General features: G+C 44.7%; 1 protein-coding gene across 1 annotated transcript in view; it reads left to right on the forward strand.

Moving 5' to 3' along the window:
* Positions 1-1,284: 1,284 nt before the first annotated feature.
* Positions 1,285-17,497, forward strand: part of HSPH1 (heat shock protein family H (Hsp110) member 1) — a 28,587-nt gene continuing 12,374 nt past the window's right edge. Inside the window, 9 exon segments of the mRNA XM_062195185.1 lie at positions 1,285-1,694; positions 4,252-4,309; positions 6,805-6,945; positions 7,618-7,740; positions 11,918-12,017; positions 13,468-13,601; positions 14,023-14,267; positions 14,869-15,097; positions 17,235-17,356. Coding sequence (XP_062051169.1) covers positions 1,588-1,694; positions 4,252-4,309; positions 6,805-6,945; positions 7,618-7,740; positions 11,918-12,017; positions 13,468-13,601; positions 14,023-14,267; positions 14,869-15,097; positions 17,235-17,356 — 1,259 coding nt within the window. The 5' untranslated portion in view covers positions 1,285-1,587.

Consider the following 17,497-nt stretch of genomic DNA (forward strand, 5'->3'; position numbering starts at 1 on the left):
TCAAACTTACAGGAAAGCTCACTTATAGAGGCGTTAACTGAACCATGTTCAGAGTAAGCAGCCTAAGAGGCAGGCCAAAAGCGCAGAGAATTTACGTGCAATGGGAACCCGGGCCCCTGGCTGGCTCAGATTTAATCTGGACAAGAGTTTCTTCAGGACTCCGAGGTATCCGACTTTGGGTTCCAACTCTTCATCCAGTCACACCCATTACAGGAGTGCGGCATGCTATGTGCCCGAGGTAAGGCAACCTGATAAAACGTGTGACCCCACACTGCCAGCTTTTCTTCCTTTTGCTGAGCCTAAATCAATGAGGGCATCGCTTTTCAGGAAAGGAAACGAAAGCCGGTTCCAACAGGAAGCAAAAATACACAGCGGAGGGTCTCCAGAGAGTAGCCTGCTGAGAGGGGGTCTGCGGAGATCCGGTGCAGCGGAGTAAGCAGAACGCGACGCCACAGCCTTTCAAACGGCATCGCAACCGAAGCCCGCTTTCCGCAACAGAAACCAAACCCCTCCGACATTTTATTCCACGGAAGGAGGCCCCTGCCGGCTGAGGAACACACCTAAGGCGAAATCGTTCTAAGCCATTGAAACGGGCATTCCTCCGTCTACGACGCAGGGCGCCAGTTTTCGGGGGTAACCGAGACAATAATGGAAGCTAATTCAAAACAAAAATAACGCTGCCCGCCGCAGAACGCGCCCCGAAGCACCGCATAGAACCTGGCCTCTCCCTAGTGTCCCCAAGACAAAGCCCACTCCCAGCGCACACCGCGACCTGGACTACATGTCCCAGCATGCAAGGCGCGCATGTCGCCCAGCCGGACTACGATTCCCGACGTGCTCTACTGACAGCAGGTCGGCCCCCTTAACTACCCGGGGCCTGGGGGGTGGGGGTCTCTGAGAAAGTGGGTGTGACGCCACCCCTGGCTAAGCCTCTCCTTAGGGATCGGACACGGACCCTCAGTAGGACATTGTGCATGTTACGAGTTCTGCAGTCATTCCTCATTGCCTGTCTTACTAGGTCGGCCGAGAGCTGCCGGCTAGGGCGGGCGCGGGGGAAGGAGGGCAGCTTGGCCGGCTTGAGCCAATGGCGGCCGAGCGGCCCTCCCGCTGCCATGGCAACGGCGGCCGTCCCCGGGGGACCAGCCTCCCATTGGGTAGAATCTTTCGAGAAGGCTCGAGAAGAAGGAAGCGGAAGTGGCACGTGGAGGCGCCGGTGGGTAAATGCCGCAGATTCTGGAAAGTTCTGATCAGTGCGATACATAAGACTGAAGAATTGGGCCCTCCCCTTTTGGGTCGGTAGTTCAGCGCCGGCGCCGGTGTGCGAGCGGCGGGCCGAGCTGGGCGAGGAGCCCGAGCTGCGGAGCGAGCCGCGCAGGCCGAGCGCCGCCTTTTCCCGGGCTTACTCCTGCTCGCCGCCGCCGTCCCCGGGAAGCCGGAGGCTGGCAGGCCTGGTGTCCGGGTGCCCTTCCGAGTGACAGAGAGGCGGTCGGACCCCGCGGGCCGCAAGCAGCGGCCGGAGGAGCGAGCAGGCAGGTGCCCGGAGGACGCAGCGCCAGACCCGAGGCGGAGAAGGACCGCGAGCCGGCCATGTCGGTGGTGGGGCTGGACGTGGGCTCGCAGAGCTGCTACATCGCGGTGGCCCGGGCCGGGGGCATCGAGACCATCGCCAACGAGTTCAGCGACCGATGCACCCCGTAAGTGGGGGGCTGCGGGGGTCCTGGGGAGCGCCCGGGGCCTGGCGAACGTGGGAACGCGGGCTCGCGGGCCGGCTGCGGAGCCCCCGCCGGGAACGGAGGCGGTGTGGGGAGCGGTGCGCCGGCGCCCTGCCTGGGGCTGGGGGGCTGGGGGGCTGGGGGCTTGGCGCCGCCGACCGGAGAGGGATGTCTCCGGGATGCACGAGGGCAGGAGTCGGCCAGGATTGGGTTCCCCAGGGTCTTCACCTTGGGTGGGCTTCCTGCCGGGGCGGGGTGGGGGGCGCGGGGGTCCGATCGCTTTTCTCGGCAGGCTGCAGCCTGCGCCTTTCGCGGCCGCCCCCGGTTCCCCACCCGGCTTCTCTGAGCTGGCTGAGCCGCCCCCAGCTGGTCCCCCTCCCTCCGCGGATATCTGCGCACCGTGGAGCTTTTTCTTCCGCATTGTGAATCTCGAAATGAACTGGAAGCTTCCAGAGCCTGTGTGCTGCTGCTTGGCCAGGGAGGAGGCTGTTGTTAGCAACCGCAGATCCGCTCCCATGAAAGGTTAACCCACCTCTTGTTATCCTTCTCTCGGTTGCTAACGTGGTTAACCTTAGTACCCAGAAGTATTTTCGAAAGACGTAAACGTCCTGTGTTGGCTCAGGGAGAATCATTCGTGAGGAATCCCAGACCGAGGCTTTGTTTTTTTTTTTAATCCATTTTGCAGTTTAAGAGACAATAAAAATGAAATGCTTTTGTGCACGAATTCCTGGAATGGATGTATGTCGTCCCTGGATTAAAGGTTTTTATTTATTTATTTATTTATTTATTTTTAACAGCAGCGCAGTGTTATCAAAAGCAACTTTCGGGGGAGGTTATTTTCTGGAGAGAATATGTGCAAACAGACCTGCATGCCCGCTGATGTAATCAGTTGTGTGCTTCTCAAGGAAATTACTGTAGCTGTCCGTCCCCCCCCCCCCCCAATATCCCAAGCGCACGATGAAAAATGTGCAGTGAAACATTGAACCGAAGGTTAAACATGCCTGAGTTTATCCAGTTAGTTGTGTAGAGATGAGCGTTTGTGAAAGTGAGTGGAAAAATCGGCAAAGCAGCGGACGGTCGCCACTGCTGGGAAGCTGGGGAAGACTGTTCTGCCTGAGCAGCCCCTGGGTCTCCTCCGCACCTGCAGTCTGTTCTCTGCCTGTGCCGAGGGCTTTGGAATTGGGTTTTAGTAAGAAAGAAGACAGTGTTTCCGGCTCTCATGTCTGGAGGCAGTCTACGTCTTTGTTTTCTTTGATCCAATAGAAGAAAGAAAACCAGTTTAAAGGAGAGCAGGGGTAAAATGGGGGTACCTGGATACAGTGACCATTGAAACTAACGTCATGATAGCTATGGCCCCGAATGATGCAAACTGAGGGCACCACCGTGGGCCTTCTCCTCACTGTTGTTAGACCAGGTGGTTGACATCATTGCTTTGTTCCCATTCATTCCAATTGAATACAGTTAATTTGATTCTCCCTTGGGAAAATGAGTAGCTCATTCTGAAAATGTATAACTGAGTTTCGAATGATGCTCAATTTTTAGGATGCACTTTAAAGGTGTAGTCTCCCAACACTTCCCTGGCTTTCAGAATGCTATTTAGCTTCTGCTCAGGGAATCTAGGCCTAGGATGGCTCTATTGCAGTACATGCCAACTTTATTCAGCCTGTTACTTAATCCCTCTTTGTATTCCCATTTCGTGCATCTCATTTACCTGGGTGGGAGTGACTATAATCCAAAGTTAATAACTCTGATCCAGAATCTTAATCACTCACCTCCCCCTCACAAGCCGTAGCTGTGCTGTTGCCGTGCAGCCCGGCTTCTGTTCGGAGCAGGCTGTCTCAGTTACAAGTCACTTTGCCTCTGGTGTTCAGAACCGGCTCGCGTCACTGATCAGTCACTGCTTTCGCTCAGCGTTATATTCACTGCTTTTGTGATACCTGCTCTGCGTTATTTTACTTGTCCTCAAGTAGAATCTTCCAGATGGAACCCCCCCTCCCCTTTTTTTTCTTTAAACTCCAGAGGCATAATTTAGGTACTCTTGTTTGTGCTTACATGAAAAGCTTCGATTCCTAAAGAGGCATATAGTATAGCATGACAGAATTGGGTACGTCAGTGACATTTAGGTAGGTAAAGGGTTGGAGGCTGAGAGCGTTATACACCATAGTTTTATTGTTGGTCACCTGTGTAGGGCCAAGTTAATACCCTTTATTCAAAGCATTTTCAGAATTAATGTTCACTTTGTAATGATTGAGAACCTGGAGAATTACACTAGTACTTGAAGTATTAGAAAATGTCCCTTGAGCCATCAGCAGACTTTCTGGGGTGGTAGGACTGCCCCTGGGTTGGGTTTTCAGAGCAGCAGTTAAGTAAAACAACTCCTTTGAGTGTCTGATGGGAGCTACAGACTGAAATTATCCTACACTGGTGCCCTTACCATCACCATAGGTCAGAAATTTGTATTAGAATTTTCCTCTTGTTTTAATGTGTCCTCGTTTACTTTTTTAGTATCTTCACAACATCTGCTTTGTGTTTCTTCTAGATCAGTCATATCATTTGGATCAAAAAACAGAACAATTGGAGTTGCAGCCAAAAATCAGGTATGTTAGAATTCTGATAATTTTTCAAGGGAAAGTTTTAAAAGGAAAATCCCAAGAGGCTATGTGTATTAAGTGTCAAAGCTTATGCTTTTGCGTTTTTCGAATGTAACTCAAGTATTCTTTATGAACCCTGAAATTATTTTTCCTCTTCCATTCCTTTTCTTGTTTCACTAACTTTCTAAAGTGCCAATCCTGACTTCTAGTAACTTTGCTGTCATTTAATTTCTTATTTTTAAAAATTATAAGCAAGACATTTGGAGTTTTTTCATGTGAAGTTTCTCATTATACTCATTTAAGGGTTAAAGAGTCATTTTATAGAAGGGACTTCCAAGAGGTTCTATGTTTAAAAGCATCTTTAGGTTACTTAGTAATTAAGGTGAGATCTGTGTGGCCTAGTAATGGTAGTCATTTGCTGCATGTCACTGTTGAGCACTTGAATTGTAGCTGATCAGAACTGAAATGTGAAGAACACATAAGGTATACATGAGATTTTAAAGACCTATCATGAAATTAAAAAGGAAAATATCTCATCAGTTTTTGTTTATTACATGTTGAAGTGAGTTTTCTAGATATACTGGGCTAAATTATGGAAATTAATCTCACCTTTATTTTTTTTAAAAGATTTATTTATTTGAAAGGCAGAGTTATAGAGAGGGAGAGAGAAAGAGAAAGAGGTCTTCTGTCTGTTGGTTCACTCCCCAGATGGCCACAACCGCCAGAGCTGTGCTGATCTGAAGCCAGGAGCTTCTTCAGGGTCTCCAACACGGGTGCAGGGGCCCAAAGACTTGGGCCATCTTCTACTGCTTTCCCAGGCCATAGCAGAGAGCTGGATTGGAAGTGGAGCAGCTGGGTCTCGAACCAGTATCCTTATGAGATACCTACAGGTGGTGGCTTTACCCACTACTCCACAGCACTGACCCCAAAATAATTCTTTTTAATGCAGAAAACAGTATGACTAAAAAAGAAGTAAAACCAGGGACCGGCGCTGTGGCATAATAGACTAAGCCTCTGATCCTATACGGGCGCTGATTGTGTCCAGCTGCTCTACTTCAGATCCAGCTCTCTGCTATGGCCTGAGAAAGCAGTAGAAGATGCCCCAAGTGCTTACACCTGTGTAAGAGGCCGGCCGAAGCTCCTGGCTCCTGGCTTTGGATCGGCCCACCTCCAGCTTTTTTGGCCATTTAGGGAGTGAACCAGCACATAGACTTACTCTCTGTCTCTACCCTCTGCCTAACTCTGCCTTTCAAATAGATGAATGTTAAAAAAAAAAAAAAAGTAAAACCTTAATAATATTTTAACTCTATATTATGACTGCTTGTGTTAGAAGAGGCACACAGTAAGAGGACAGAAGAAAAATAGTTATACACACAATTAGAGTGACATGCTGAAAAGGAGAAAGTGGAGTAATAAACCCCCCAAATGTCCCCATTTATGATATTGGTAGGCCCGACCTAAACTGTAGTTGCATCTTTTTGTTCTTTTCTGAGGAGGCTCAGCTGTCTGTCCTGTAGGCTGCTAGACACACATCCCAGTTCTAGGATGCTGGGTAATACAGGATGCACACATGCTTGCCTTCATAGTGTTTACAGATTATTACTGCTCAGCGGTATTCTTTAAGAGTTCAAGTAATCAGAGAAAAAAGTAGTGAACTTTAGTCATTTTCAAGCTAATAACTTCAGAACACATAGTTTCTCATGTTTTATGTCACTTGTCTTAAATGAAGTTCTCACTGACATCTTTCAAATATGCTCCGATGTGGGACTTTTGGATTTGGAGTTAATGAGATATTTGACCAAAATGGTGAAGTGAGAAAACACAGTTTCTTAGAACAGTTTGTCATATGTCCTTCCAGATTTCTTCAGTTTCAAATCAGGCATTTCTGCTTAACCTAATGTATTTATCTGATAGCCGAGACTGTTCATTTTTGTAAACAGATTGTTAAAAGTAGCTGAGCAAGAGTTTTAGGTACACTCATATTGAACAAAGATGCAGCCATTAGTTTGAAAACAGTGTCTTGTTTTTAAAAATTATGCAGTTGAAAAGTGTCATTTAGAAATGTCTCATTCTTGCCTCTGTTAACTCCTTAAAAAAAAACTGTTCAACTATAGTGTTTCTATGTCTATTCATCCTGTCATTACCTATGTGTTAAATTTTAGTGGAAGGAAAACAATGAAGCGGTACAGTTCTTGGGGTTTGTTTAGAAGTTTTAGTGATAGTTTCAATATTCTTACATTTATCTTAGAGGTTTTGAAATCTGTTTTAACTTCTGTGGTGTCACTCTTCCCATTTGTGTCTCAGTGCTTTTCTTCAGGTATAGGAGAAGAAAGTGTAAATAAAATCTATGGATGGGAAATCCAGGCCCCAGGGAACTTTATGTACATTCCTGGTCTTACAATGTTTGAGTTGTACTAACGACTGCCTGTAAAATTGCCGTGAGTGGGTGTGGTAGGTGCTGAAATTAGAGAAAAAATTTCAATATCAAACTTCTTTTGCAGCAAATCACTCATGCAAACAATACAGTGTCAAACTTCAAAAGATTTCATGGTCGGGCCTTCAGTGACCCCTTCATTCAAAAGGAGAAGGAAAACTTAAGTTACGATTTGGTTCCAATGAAAAATGGTGGAGTTGGAATAAAGGTAATATAACTGAGCAACTATGGGCTCTTTAGCCAGAGACTGTTTAATTTGTTTATAGAAAAAAGTACTAACTTTTTAATAAATAGTTCAAATTTCTTAAATGAACAAGATGGCTTTTGTTTTTTTTAAAGTATAATAGATACATACTAAATTGTCTTTTGAGAATTACTCAAATAGTACTCTATGCTAGTATATCTTAATTTTTGTTTCTAACTTCTTGGCAGTTGCACAATGTAGATTTATTCTGATGGTGTTAAACAATGGTGTGTCAAGTCAAGGTCTGTTCCAAGACAGCCCAGTTGGAGTTGTTTGGAGAGCAGTAGTGTAATACAACCAGAAATCTTTTTTTAAACAGCAGAGGCATTCCTGTCCTCTGATCAACACTATAATATTTATTCCAGTGATTCATCTCTTCAGTTAGGATGGAAATTTACTTCCTTCTATAGTGTTTTTGACTAGGTCTTTGGATGGAGAGAAATCTGCCTTAACTTTTTTCCCCTCTCTTCCCTCTGTAGGGAAAAACTTCCCTTCCTCTTTTCTTTTTTTCTCACCCCTTTTTCCTTCTTTTTGAAATAAAGATTTATGAAAGAGACTGTGTGCTAATATTTGGAAGTTAACATGTAGCTAACATGTGCTAACAGTGCTCAAAACCTTTTTTCCCCCTCACAATAGGTGATGTACATGGATGAAGAACATCTATTTAGTGTGGAACAGATAACAGCCATGTTGTTGACCAAGTTAAAGGAAACTGCTGAAAACAATCTCAAGAAACCAGTAACAGATTGTGTTATTTCAGTAAGTAGAATTTAACCAGCCAGTGTGTTTTATTTTAATCACCTTCTTTATATTACTCTTAAATATGGAATGTGTGAAAGTGTTCTATTACTAGAGATCACAGTTATGCTGGTCTGTACTAATGTAGTAAGTATTCTGGAGCATTTCAAGAGTAGGTTTGAGCGATATTTTTAGCCAGAGCTGTGAAGGTTCTTAACTAGAGGTGTAACTCGCCATCTCCCATGGGGCTCTTTGAAAGTCCAGATGGACTAATGACATCTGTGGGTGTTCCAGTGCAGTGAGTTGTCACATTACCCACCAGCTTGTACTTCAACACGGCAGCCTTTCATAGATGAAGGAGGTCTATGCTTGGTTGAGAACCAGTGCATTAGGAGTTGGAAAACTGGCTGCCAGTACTGACAAAACCTAGACATTCTGTACTGGACAGCCCATTATTTCAGTGGACGGTCACTAGTCAGATGGTCAAGGAGTACATGAACTGGATGAGAGTCTGCTTTTATTTGGATGCCAAAAAGGTGCTGTGAGTTCTGCTATTCCAGATGTGTGGGGTTGCTGTTTGCTCAGCTGTGATTGTGCTCTGCAGGATTGTCAGTGATGGACTTAAGCAGCCAAGTTCTCTCCACCTGCACTATGAGCTGTTTGACCTGCCCAGACCAGGCAGAAGTCTTGGGGGCAGCAGGTTCTAGGATGTGGACAAGTAGAGGCAGAAGAGCCGAAGCTCTCCTGTTGACTTTGGGAGACAGAGGGTTTTCTGACGGAGCAATGTCTGGTTGTTGCCTACAGAAGGAGTACTAATCTCTGGTAGCATCAAAGAATTAAGTCTTAAGTCCATGGATTTTTTTTCTTCTCTCTTCCTCATTTTCTCCTCTCTTCTCTCTGCTTTCTTCCCCTCCCTTCCCCTCTTTTGCTCCCTTCCCCTCCCCCCTCTACTCCATTACCCCAGATCTCTTGTTTCCCTTTAAATAACCTAATAATAATAAAAGCCCTGATTGGAAGAACAAGGACTCACCTTTGCTCTTGGCCGGCCTGCCTTCCCTGCCCTCTCTCCCTCTCTTTCTCTCTCATTCTTTCATTCATTTGAAAGGTAGAGAGAGAGGGGAGGAGGAGAAACAGATCTTTCATCTGCTGATTTGCTTCCCAGAGGTCTGTGGCAGCCAGGTCTGGGCTAGGAAAAGCCAGCAACTACAGCCTGGTCACGCACATTAGGTGGCAGGGGCCCAAGCACTTGGCCATCTTCTGCTTACCCGGGGAAAGCAGGGACTGGATTGGAATTGGAAACAGAGCAGCTGGGATTTGAACCAGCAGTCCAGTACAGAATGTTACCAATACAAGTGTTGGCGTAACCTGCTGTGCCACAGTGCCACCTGTAGCTCCTGTCTCTTTCTGAAGCACCCACAGATGTTTTGGAATAAAATTAAAACTTGCTATATTCAGTTTTCTCTTAGCTGCCTTCCAGGTTGTGAATGTGGTATTTTTTATTTTCCCACAGAAGAATAACCCACGGGGCCGGCGTTCTATAGCAGATTAAGCTGCCACCTGTGATGCTGGCATACCACGTTGATGCCAGTTCATGTCCCAAGCTGCTCCACTTCCAATCCAGCTGCTTGCTAATATGCCTAGGAGAGTAGCAGAAGATGGCCCAAGTGCTTGGGCCCTAGCACCCATGTGGGAGGTCTGGAAGACATTCCTGGCTTTGGCCCACCCTAGCCCCAGCTGTTGTAGACATTTGGGGCATGAACCAGCAGATCTCTCTTTCTTGGCCTTTCAAATAAATAATAAATCGTTTTTAAAAAGGGTAACGTAGGGGCCGGTGCTGTGGCTTAGAGGGTAAAGCTACTGCCTGCAGTGCTGGCATCCCATATGGGTGCCAGGTCAAGTCCCAGCTGCTCCACTTTCGATCCAGCTCTCTGCAATGGGCTGGGAAGACAGTGGAGGATGGCCCAACTACTTAGGCCCCTGCACTCATGTAGGAGATTTGGATGGAGCTCTAGACTCCCAGCTTTGGCCCAGCCCAGCCCAGCTGTTGTGGCCTTTACTGTTGCCTCTCAAATTAATGAGTGAATCTTTTCTTCTTATTATTATTTATTTGACAGAGTTAGACAGTGAGAGAGAGAGAGGTCATCTTTCCGTTGGTTCACCCCCCAAATGGCCACTACAGCCAGAGCTACACCGATCCGAAGCCAGGAGCCAAGTGCTTCTTCCTGGTCTCCCATGAGGGTACAGGAGCCCAAGCACTTGGGCCATCCTCCACTGCCTTCCTGGGCCACAGCAGAGAGCTGGACTGGAAAAGGAGCAGCTGGGACTAGAACCTGGTGCCAATATGGGATGCCGGCGCCTCAGGTGGAGGATTAACCAAGTGAGCCGTGGCGCCGGCCCGAGTGAATGAATCTTTTAAAAAAATTACTTGTAGCTAGAAGCACAAGTGCTCTTCTGCCTCTTAGGAAGATCAACACACTTTGCCAAAAAATTTTTATAATCTTTTTTTTTAAAGATTTATTTATTGAAGGAGTTACGCAGAGAGAAGGAGAGGCAGAGAGAGAGAGGTCTTCCATCCGCTGGTTCACTTCTCAGTTGGCTGCAACAGCCATAGCTGTGCCGATCCAAAGCCAGGAGCTTCTTCAGGTCTCCCATACCGGGTGAAGGGGCCCAAGGACTTGGGCCATCTTCTACTGCTTTCCCAGGCCATGGCAGAGAGCTAGATCGGAAGTGGAGCTGCCAGAACTTGAACCGTTGCCCATATGAGATGCTGGCACTGCAGGCGGTGGCTTTGCCTGCTATACCACAGTGCTGGTTCCAATTTTTGTAATCTTAACAGGTCCATTGAATTAAATAGTAGCCATAATCTGTTTATGCCTGAACCCAGTGAATAAAGTGAAGATGGTAGCCTGTGCTAGAATTAGCGCTGTTTTACCCTTGTGTCCCTGTAGTCTTTTAATTATATCTAACATTAAATGTTGACTTAAAATAATTTTCAAATACCAGTAGAAATTTAAGATTAATTTGGAAGCAGTATTTCATCCACTTAAAGTTTTCTGTTAGATTTAAGTAACTTTCATGGGGGCCGGCGCTGTGGCTCACTTGGTTAATCCTCTACGTGCGGCACCGGCATCCCATATTGGTGCTGGGTTCTAGTCCCGGTTGCTCCTCTTCCAGGCCAGCTCTCTGCTGTGGCCCTGGAAGGCAGTGGACGATGACCCAAATGCTTGGGCCCCTGCACCTGCTGGGAGACCAGGAGAAGCACCTGGCTCCTGGCTTCAGATTGGCGCAGCACCAGCCGTAGCGGCCATTTGGGGGGTGAACCAACGGAAGGAAGACCTTTCTCTCTCTCACTGTCTATATCTCTACCTGTCAAATAAAAAAAGAAAAAGACCATTGATGACGATCATCAAAAAATCAAGCCAACTGGCATCTTCTGCAGACAAGAAAACCATGGAAAGGGACTTAGAGGTGATGACACCTGGCTGCCTCCCTTCTTGAGGAAGTGAAGTCCAGAGGGCAGGTGGCATTATGTCCCATCAGCAGAGCATGTTTAAAAAAAAAAAAAAAAAGATTTAAGTAACTTTCAATTTGTCTTATGAATATTCCTGGTTAATTTTTATTTCAGGTTAAAACTTGTTTCTAATGAAGGTTAGCATAATTTAGGGGCAGTCTTTTTTTTTTTTTTTTTTTTTTTTTGACACGCAGAGTTTAGACAATGAGAGAGAGAAAGGTCTTCCTTCCATTGGTTCACCCCCCAAGTGGCCACTACAGCCAGTGTGTTGCGGCCGGCCCGCTGCGCCGATCCGAAGCCAGGAGCCAGGTGCTTCCTCCTGGTCTCCCATGCGGGTGCAGGGCCCAAGGACTGGGGCCATCCTCCACTGCCTTCCCGGGCCACAGCAGAGAGCTGGACTGGAAGAGGAGCAACCGGGACAGAACCGGTGCCCCAACTGGGACTAGAACCCAGGGTGCCGGCGCCGCAGGCAGAGGATTAGTCAAGTGAGCTGTGGCGCCAGCCAGGGCAGTCTTTAAAAGTAGTTACTTAAGTAATTTGTTAGAAATGAAGTTTTGTTCCCATTTTGTGAATTGGCTAGATACTTACTTAGCTGGAACTTGTAAATTTTTTATTATTCCTGTAAAATTATTCTGAAGAATCTGTACTTTTGTGTTGTATTAAAATATACAATATTTGTGTTTGTAGGTTCCCTCCTTCTTCACAGATGCTGAGAGGCGATCTGTATTAGATGCTGCACAGATTGTTGGTTTAAACTGCTTGAGACTTATGAATGACATGACAGCTGGTAAGAAAAAAACTTCATTGAGAAGTAAAATACACTATTGAAACCAGAGTTAAGACATTTTTAGTGCTGTGATCAAACTGGTTTTCTTACAGGTGTACATTCAGAACGTTAGATTTGAAAGCAAAAGTCCCACATCTTCACACGCTTCTGTTTAGTGACAAATTGGTGCTGTATGAAATATTTGAATGTGTTTTGATTAGAAAAGTCATATATAGATATAGAAAAGTCATTTAAATATATTTTAAAGATTTATTTATTTGAAAGTCAAGAGTTATACAGAAAGGAAGAGGGAGGGAGGGAGGGAGAGAGGCCTTTCATCTGCTGGTTCACTCCCCAGTTGACCACAACGGCTGGAGCTGCGCCTGTCTGAAGCCAGGAACCAGGAGTCTCCTCCGGGTCTCCCACACAGTTGTAGGGGCCCAAGGACCTGGCCATCTTCCACTGCTTTCTCAGGCCATAGCAGAGAGCTGGATCGGAAGTGGAGCAGCTGGGACTTGAACTGATGCCCATGTGGGATGCTGGCACTGCAGGCGACGGCTTTACCCGCTTTGCCACAGTGCCAGCCCACATATATATATTTTTAACTCCTTAACTTAATTGTGTTGGATTTAGTGTTTATTGCCTTACATTCCTTTTATGGTTAAGAATCAAATTTTCTCAAAGTCTACTGGATGTCACAGCTACCTTGGATACAAGTATTAATTTAAATTTCCTTTTCTGCATAAATTTTTTGAACTGTAGTTAGGCATTGGTTATTCATCAAATACTGATTGAACCGTGTACTATTTGCCAGTCATTGTGCTGGTATTACTGATAGATTGGTGAACAAAGCGATCAGTGTTCTATTCCTTGTCAAGAGTTTTTAATAAGTTTATTATGACTACAGATGAATGAAAAGGGAAATAAGTCCATTTTTGCACTGAAAAGCTTTTATCCCCCAGCGTATCCTTGATAGGTTTTTGAAAAATTGTCTAAGTATCAATAAAGGTGTCTTCTCAGGTATATGCATTTAGAAATAACACAGATTTCAAAGTTCACACAAAAAAATTAACACTCTTTAAGGGTCAGCTCCAAAAGAAAATGACGAACTGCAGTTATTATAGTTGTATATTGAATTCTTAATTGGGGGGAGGGTAAGAAATCTCCTAGCAGGTTGTGGTTAAAGTTGTTAAGTATTAGCTAACGAACCTGATGCTGTTTGTAACACATGGTCCCATTGCTTTCTATTTCTCTGTCATCTCTCTCCATGTATTGAAAAGCAGTAGAACGTTGCTTTAAAATCAAGAGTAATAGATTACCCCCCAAAAATCGTGTAAAGTCGGGTGTGAAAAGAATGCGTTCTCCTTTGTTTCAAGTTCAGTTAGGTTTCCTGCAGGTGTGATTCTGTGTAACAATGAAATTCCTAAGAAAAACGTGAACCAAAGATTTGAAACATTCTTATTTCTTGTAGTTGCTTTGAATTATGGAATTTATAAGCAGGATCTACCAAGCCTGGATGAGAAGCCTCGAATAGTGGTTTTTGTTGATATGGGACACTCAGCGTTTCAAGTGTCTGCCTGTGCTTTTAACAAGGGAAAATTGAAGGTAAAGTCTTACCTTAAAACTAAGTGAAGGAAACATCTCACTATATTTGTTACAACTTTCAGCTACTAAATCTCCTAACAGCTGTGCTTGTGCTTGGTAATGAAGAACTTCCAATAATGATGTTAGCAGGGAATTGTTGGCTGTGGTTGATAGGTGCAAGGATGACATAATTGTCTTAGTAAGTTCCTTGGTTAGAAAAGAAAGAGATTTCTGTTATCTTGTATATAATCACTAAAAAGTCTACAGTGGTGTAGCATTCCATTAGGATTTTGTAAACATTCTGTCATTGTTGGCTTGGATTTCATGTTAAATAGAAGTCCTGAGCCTATTAACCTTTAAGTTATTTGACTAGCAATATTTATGTTCTCATTAGAAATATGGTTTGCAAATAACCAGATTATTTTTGTTCTGATTAAATTAGGTGCTGGGCACAGCTTTTGATCCTTTCTTGGGAGGAAAAAATTTTGATGAAAAGTTAGTGGAACATTTTTGTGCAGAATTTAAAGCTAAGTACAAATTGGATGCAAAATCTAAAATCCGAGCGCTCCTTCGTCTGTATCAAGAATGTGAGAAACTGAAAAAGCTAATGAGCTCTAATAGCACGGACCTGCCACTGAATATTGAATGCTTTATGAATGACATAGATGTTTCGGGGAAGATGAACAGGTTTGTCTTGAGTTCTGTGGATTAACAAATGGCACACCTTGCTGAAACTAGCACCGGTGTCAGTTTGAGTCGAGTCTCGTGAGTCTCGGCCCATGTTTCAGAATTGTATGCCACCTGACCCATGCCTGGACAGACTGCTATTTATCACTGTTAGAACCAATAATACCTCTGTGAAGAGAGTTTGTAAAAGTCTTCATTAAGTGTCCTTGTGTTTAGATCTCTTCAGTATACTTTACTTTTTAGTATTTTGGGGCCAGGAATTGGGTAATAGTTTTACGGAGATACTTTGAAATGAATGGAGATAAATATTTAAAGTAATGAGAATTGGATCACACAAAACATTTAGGGAGTAAAATGGCAGTCTCAATATAGAAATGATTCCTTCTGATAAAACTAGAACTGACTTTTCTCCCCTCATTTCCTTTTGCATCTATTTTCTGTACCAGAAAAAAAAAGTCACAAACTACAGTGTAGTTAAACTTGATCCATCTGGGATGGGTGAGGGTTCAAATTTATTGGGGGTGATGTTGTTTTAAAAATAAAGTAGCACAGGAGATTGTATTTCTGATAAATTTTAATGTTATATAAATTATTTGCTAAGGTCACAGTTTGAAGAACTCTGTGCTGATCTTCTGCAAAAGATAGAAGCACCTCTTTATTCACTGTTGGAACAAACTCAGCTTAAGCGAGAAGATGTGAGTGCTGTTGAGATAGTTGGAGGCACTACACGAATTCCAGCTGTGAAAGAAAAAATTGCCAAATTTTTTGGAAAAGATATAAGCACAACACTCAATGCAGATGAAGCAGTAGCAAGAGGATGTGCACTACAGGTACTTTTCTTTGCTTTGTAATGGAATACATTTTTTAAACAGATTCGAGTTTATGTCATGGTGGTAGTGTAATCAGTCCTGTGCCCAATTAGATTGCAAAAGGGAGTTACTTACAAATAAATCCCTAAGACTGCAGGGGGACAAAGGTGCTCAAATCTGGAAGATGCACCAAATTTAAAATTCAAAGAACTGAACTGATGTTGCTTAAACTGGGTGTTAGAAACACAAGCATGGTTGTGAGAGGATCACAGAAAACACAGCTGTGAAACACTTAGTTGAGTGGAGGAAACACTGTAAAGTATGTAGGAGAGAATTAGAATGGATTGATTTAGGGGAGAGTTTGCAAGGTTAAGAGTATTTGTTCAGTGCTTTTTAGAAAATAGTTACCATATCTCAACCTCAAATTGATGTTTTTGTTGTGAAGATTTCTTTCTTTCTTTCTTTCTTTATTTGAAAGGCAGAGTTACAGAGAGGCAGAGAGAGAGAGGCCTTCCATCCACTAGTTCACCCCGCAGATGGCTGCAAAGGCCAGAGCTGTGCTGATACGAAGCCGGGAGCCAGGAGCTTCTTGCAGGTCTCCCATACTGGGTGCAGGGGCCCAAGGACTTGGGCCATCTTCCACTGCTTTCCCAGGCCATACCAGAGAGCTGGATCAGGAGTGCAGCAGCCGGGACTTGAACCAGTGCCCATATGGCACTGCAGGTGGCGGCTTTACCCCTTACGCTACAGCGCTGGCCTCTAAATTAATTTTTAACCTGCTTATCAAATAAGAATGCAATCAGAAGCATGAAGTTAGTGTGGTAAAGCAAAAGCAACTAATCTAGAAGTGATAATCCATTGTACTGTCATGATCCATCATGTCATAGGGGGTATTTTTTTGCATTTGCCTTCATGATGGAATATGCTTTCTTAATTAACTGATTCCCCAAAATGTTGAACATTCGTCATTTCTTCCAAAGTAAAGTGAATTTTGGACTCCTTCAAGAGTACTAATGGCCGGTGCCTCGGCTCAACAGGCTAATCCTCCGCCTTGCGGCGCCGGCACACCGGGTTCTAGTCCCGGTCGGGGCGCCGGATTCTGTCCCGGTTGCCCCTCTTCCAGGCCAGCTCTCTGCTGTGGCCCAGGAGTGCAGTGGAGGATGGTCCAAGTGCTTGGGCCCTGCACCCGCATGGGAGACCAGGATAAGTACCTGGCTCCTGCCTTCGGATCAGCACAGTGTGCCGGCCGCAGCGCGCTGACCGTGGCGGCCATTGGAGGGTGAACCAGTGGCAAAGGAAGACCTTTCTCTCTCTGTCCACTCTGCCTGTCAAAAAAAAAAAAAAAAAAAAGAGTCTACTAATCAGAACAATTGACCAGCACTCACTGCGGCGGCTCCACCTGAATGCCACAGCTCCGCCCCCCCCCCCCCCCCCCCCCCGGTAGAGTTAGAGGGAGAGACAGAGAGAAAGGTCTTTCATCTGCTGGTTCGCTCCCCAAATGGCCACAATGGCCAGAGCTGGGCCAATTCGAAGCCAAGAGCCAGGCACTTCTTCTGGGCCTCCCACATGTGTACCCAAGCACTTGGACCATCTTCTGCGGCTTTCCCAGGTCATAGCAGAGAGCTAGATTTGGAAGAGGAACAGCCCATACAGGGTGCTGGTGCCACAGGTGGAGGCTTAGCCCTCTACGCCACAGTTCAGGCCCCAGTTGAGTCATTTTTATATGAACCTTCCACCTATCTGTTGGATATTATCTATCCCATAGTTGAATCTCCCTTTGCTTGTTCATAAAATTTGAAAAGTAGAAATATTTTACCCTTTTCAGTTTCCTAGCTATTTGTAAAGTGATGTGGACAGAGCTTCTTATAGATTTAGATACACATTCAAGAAACAACTTGAAGTTGCTGTTAAGTGAGGCACTTCTGGGAAGCCCTGTTAAAACTTACTAATAGTTGCTATCCTAAGATTCGTTGTCTTTGATTTTGTATCTAGTGATGGGCATAGTATTTAGGGGGTAAATCTTTATGCTTAAGATGGTAATATTATAGCAGTTTCTACCCATTCCATTGGAGTTGAGTTTTATTAAAAGATGGGTGGAGATATTCATGTGCCTCATGATAATCTCTTAAATCTCTCTCTGTTGTCTCTCTCTTGTAAGTGTGCGATCCTTTCCCCAGCTTTCAAAGTAAGGGAATTTTCGGTCACAGATGCAGTTCCTTTTCCAATATCTCTGGTCTGGAACCATGATTCAGAAGATACTGAAGGGTGAGTAGCAAAAAAGTTTTCTTAAAATGTCTGAAAGCTAAAGTACCTTTTATGATTCCATGATCAGTCTATCTGGGATCTTTGAGTCAACAACAAAATCTTTCAAAGAAAAATAATGAACATATGAATACCACCTAAAATACACTGAATAAAGTA

The sequence above is a fragment of the Lepus europaeus genome, chromosome 6 (genome assembly GCF_033115175.1).
Source record: "Lepus europaeus isolate LE1 chromosome 6, mLepTim1.pri, whole genome shotgun sequence".
Lineage (NCBI taxonomy): Eukaryota > Metazoa > Chordata > Mammalia > Lagomorpha > Leporidae > Lepus > Lepus europaeus.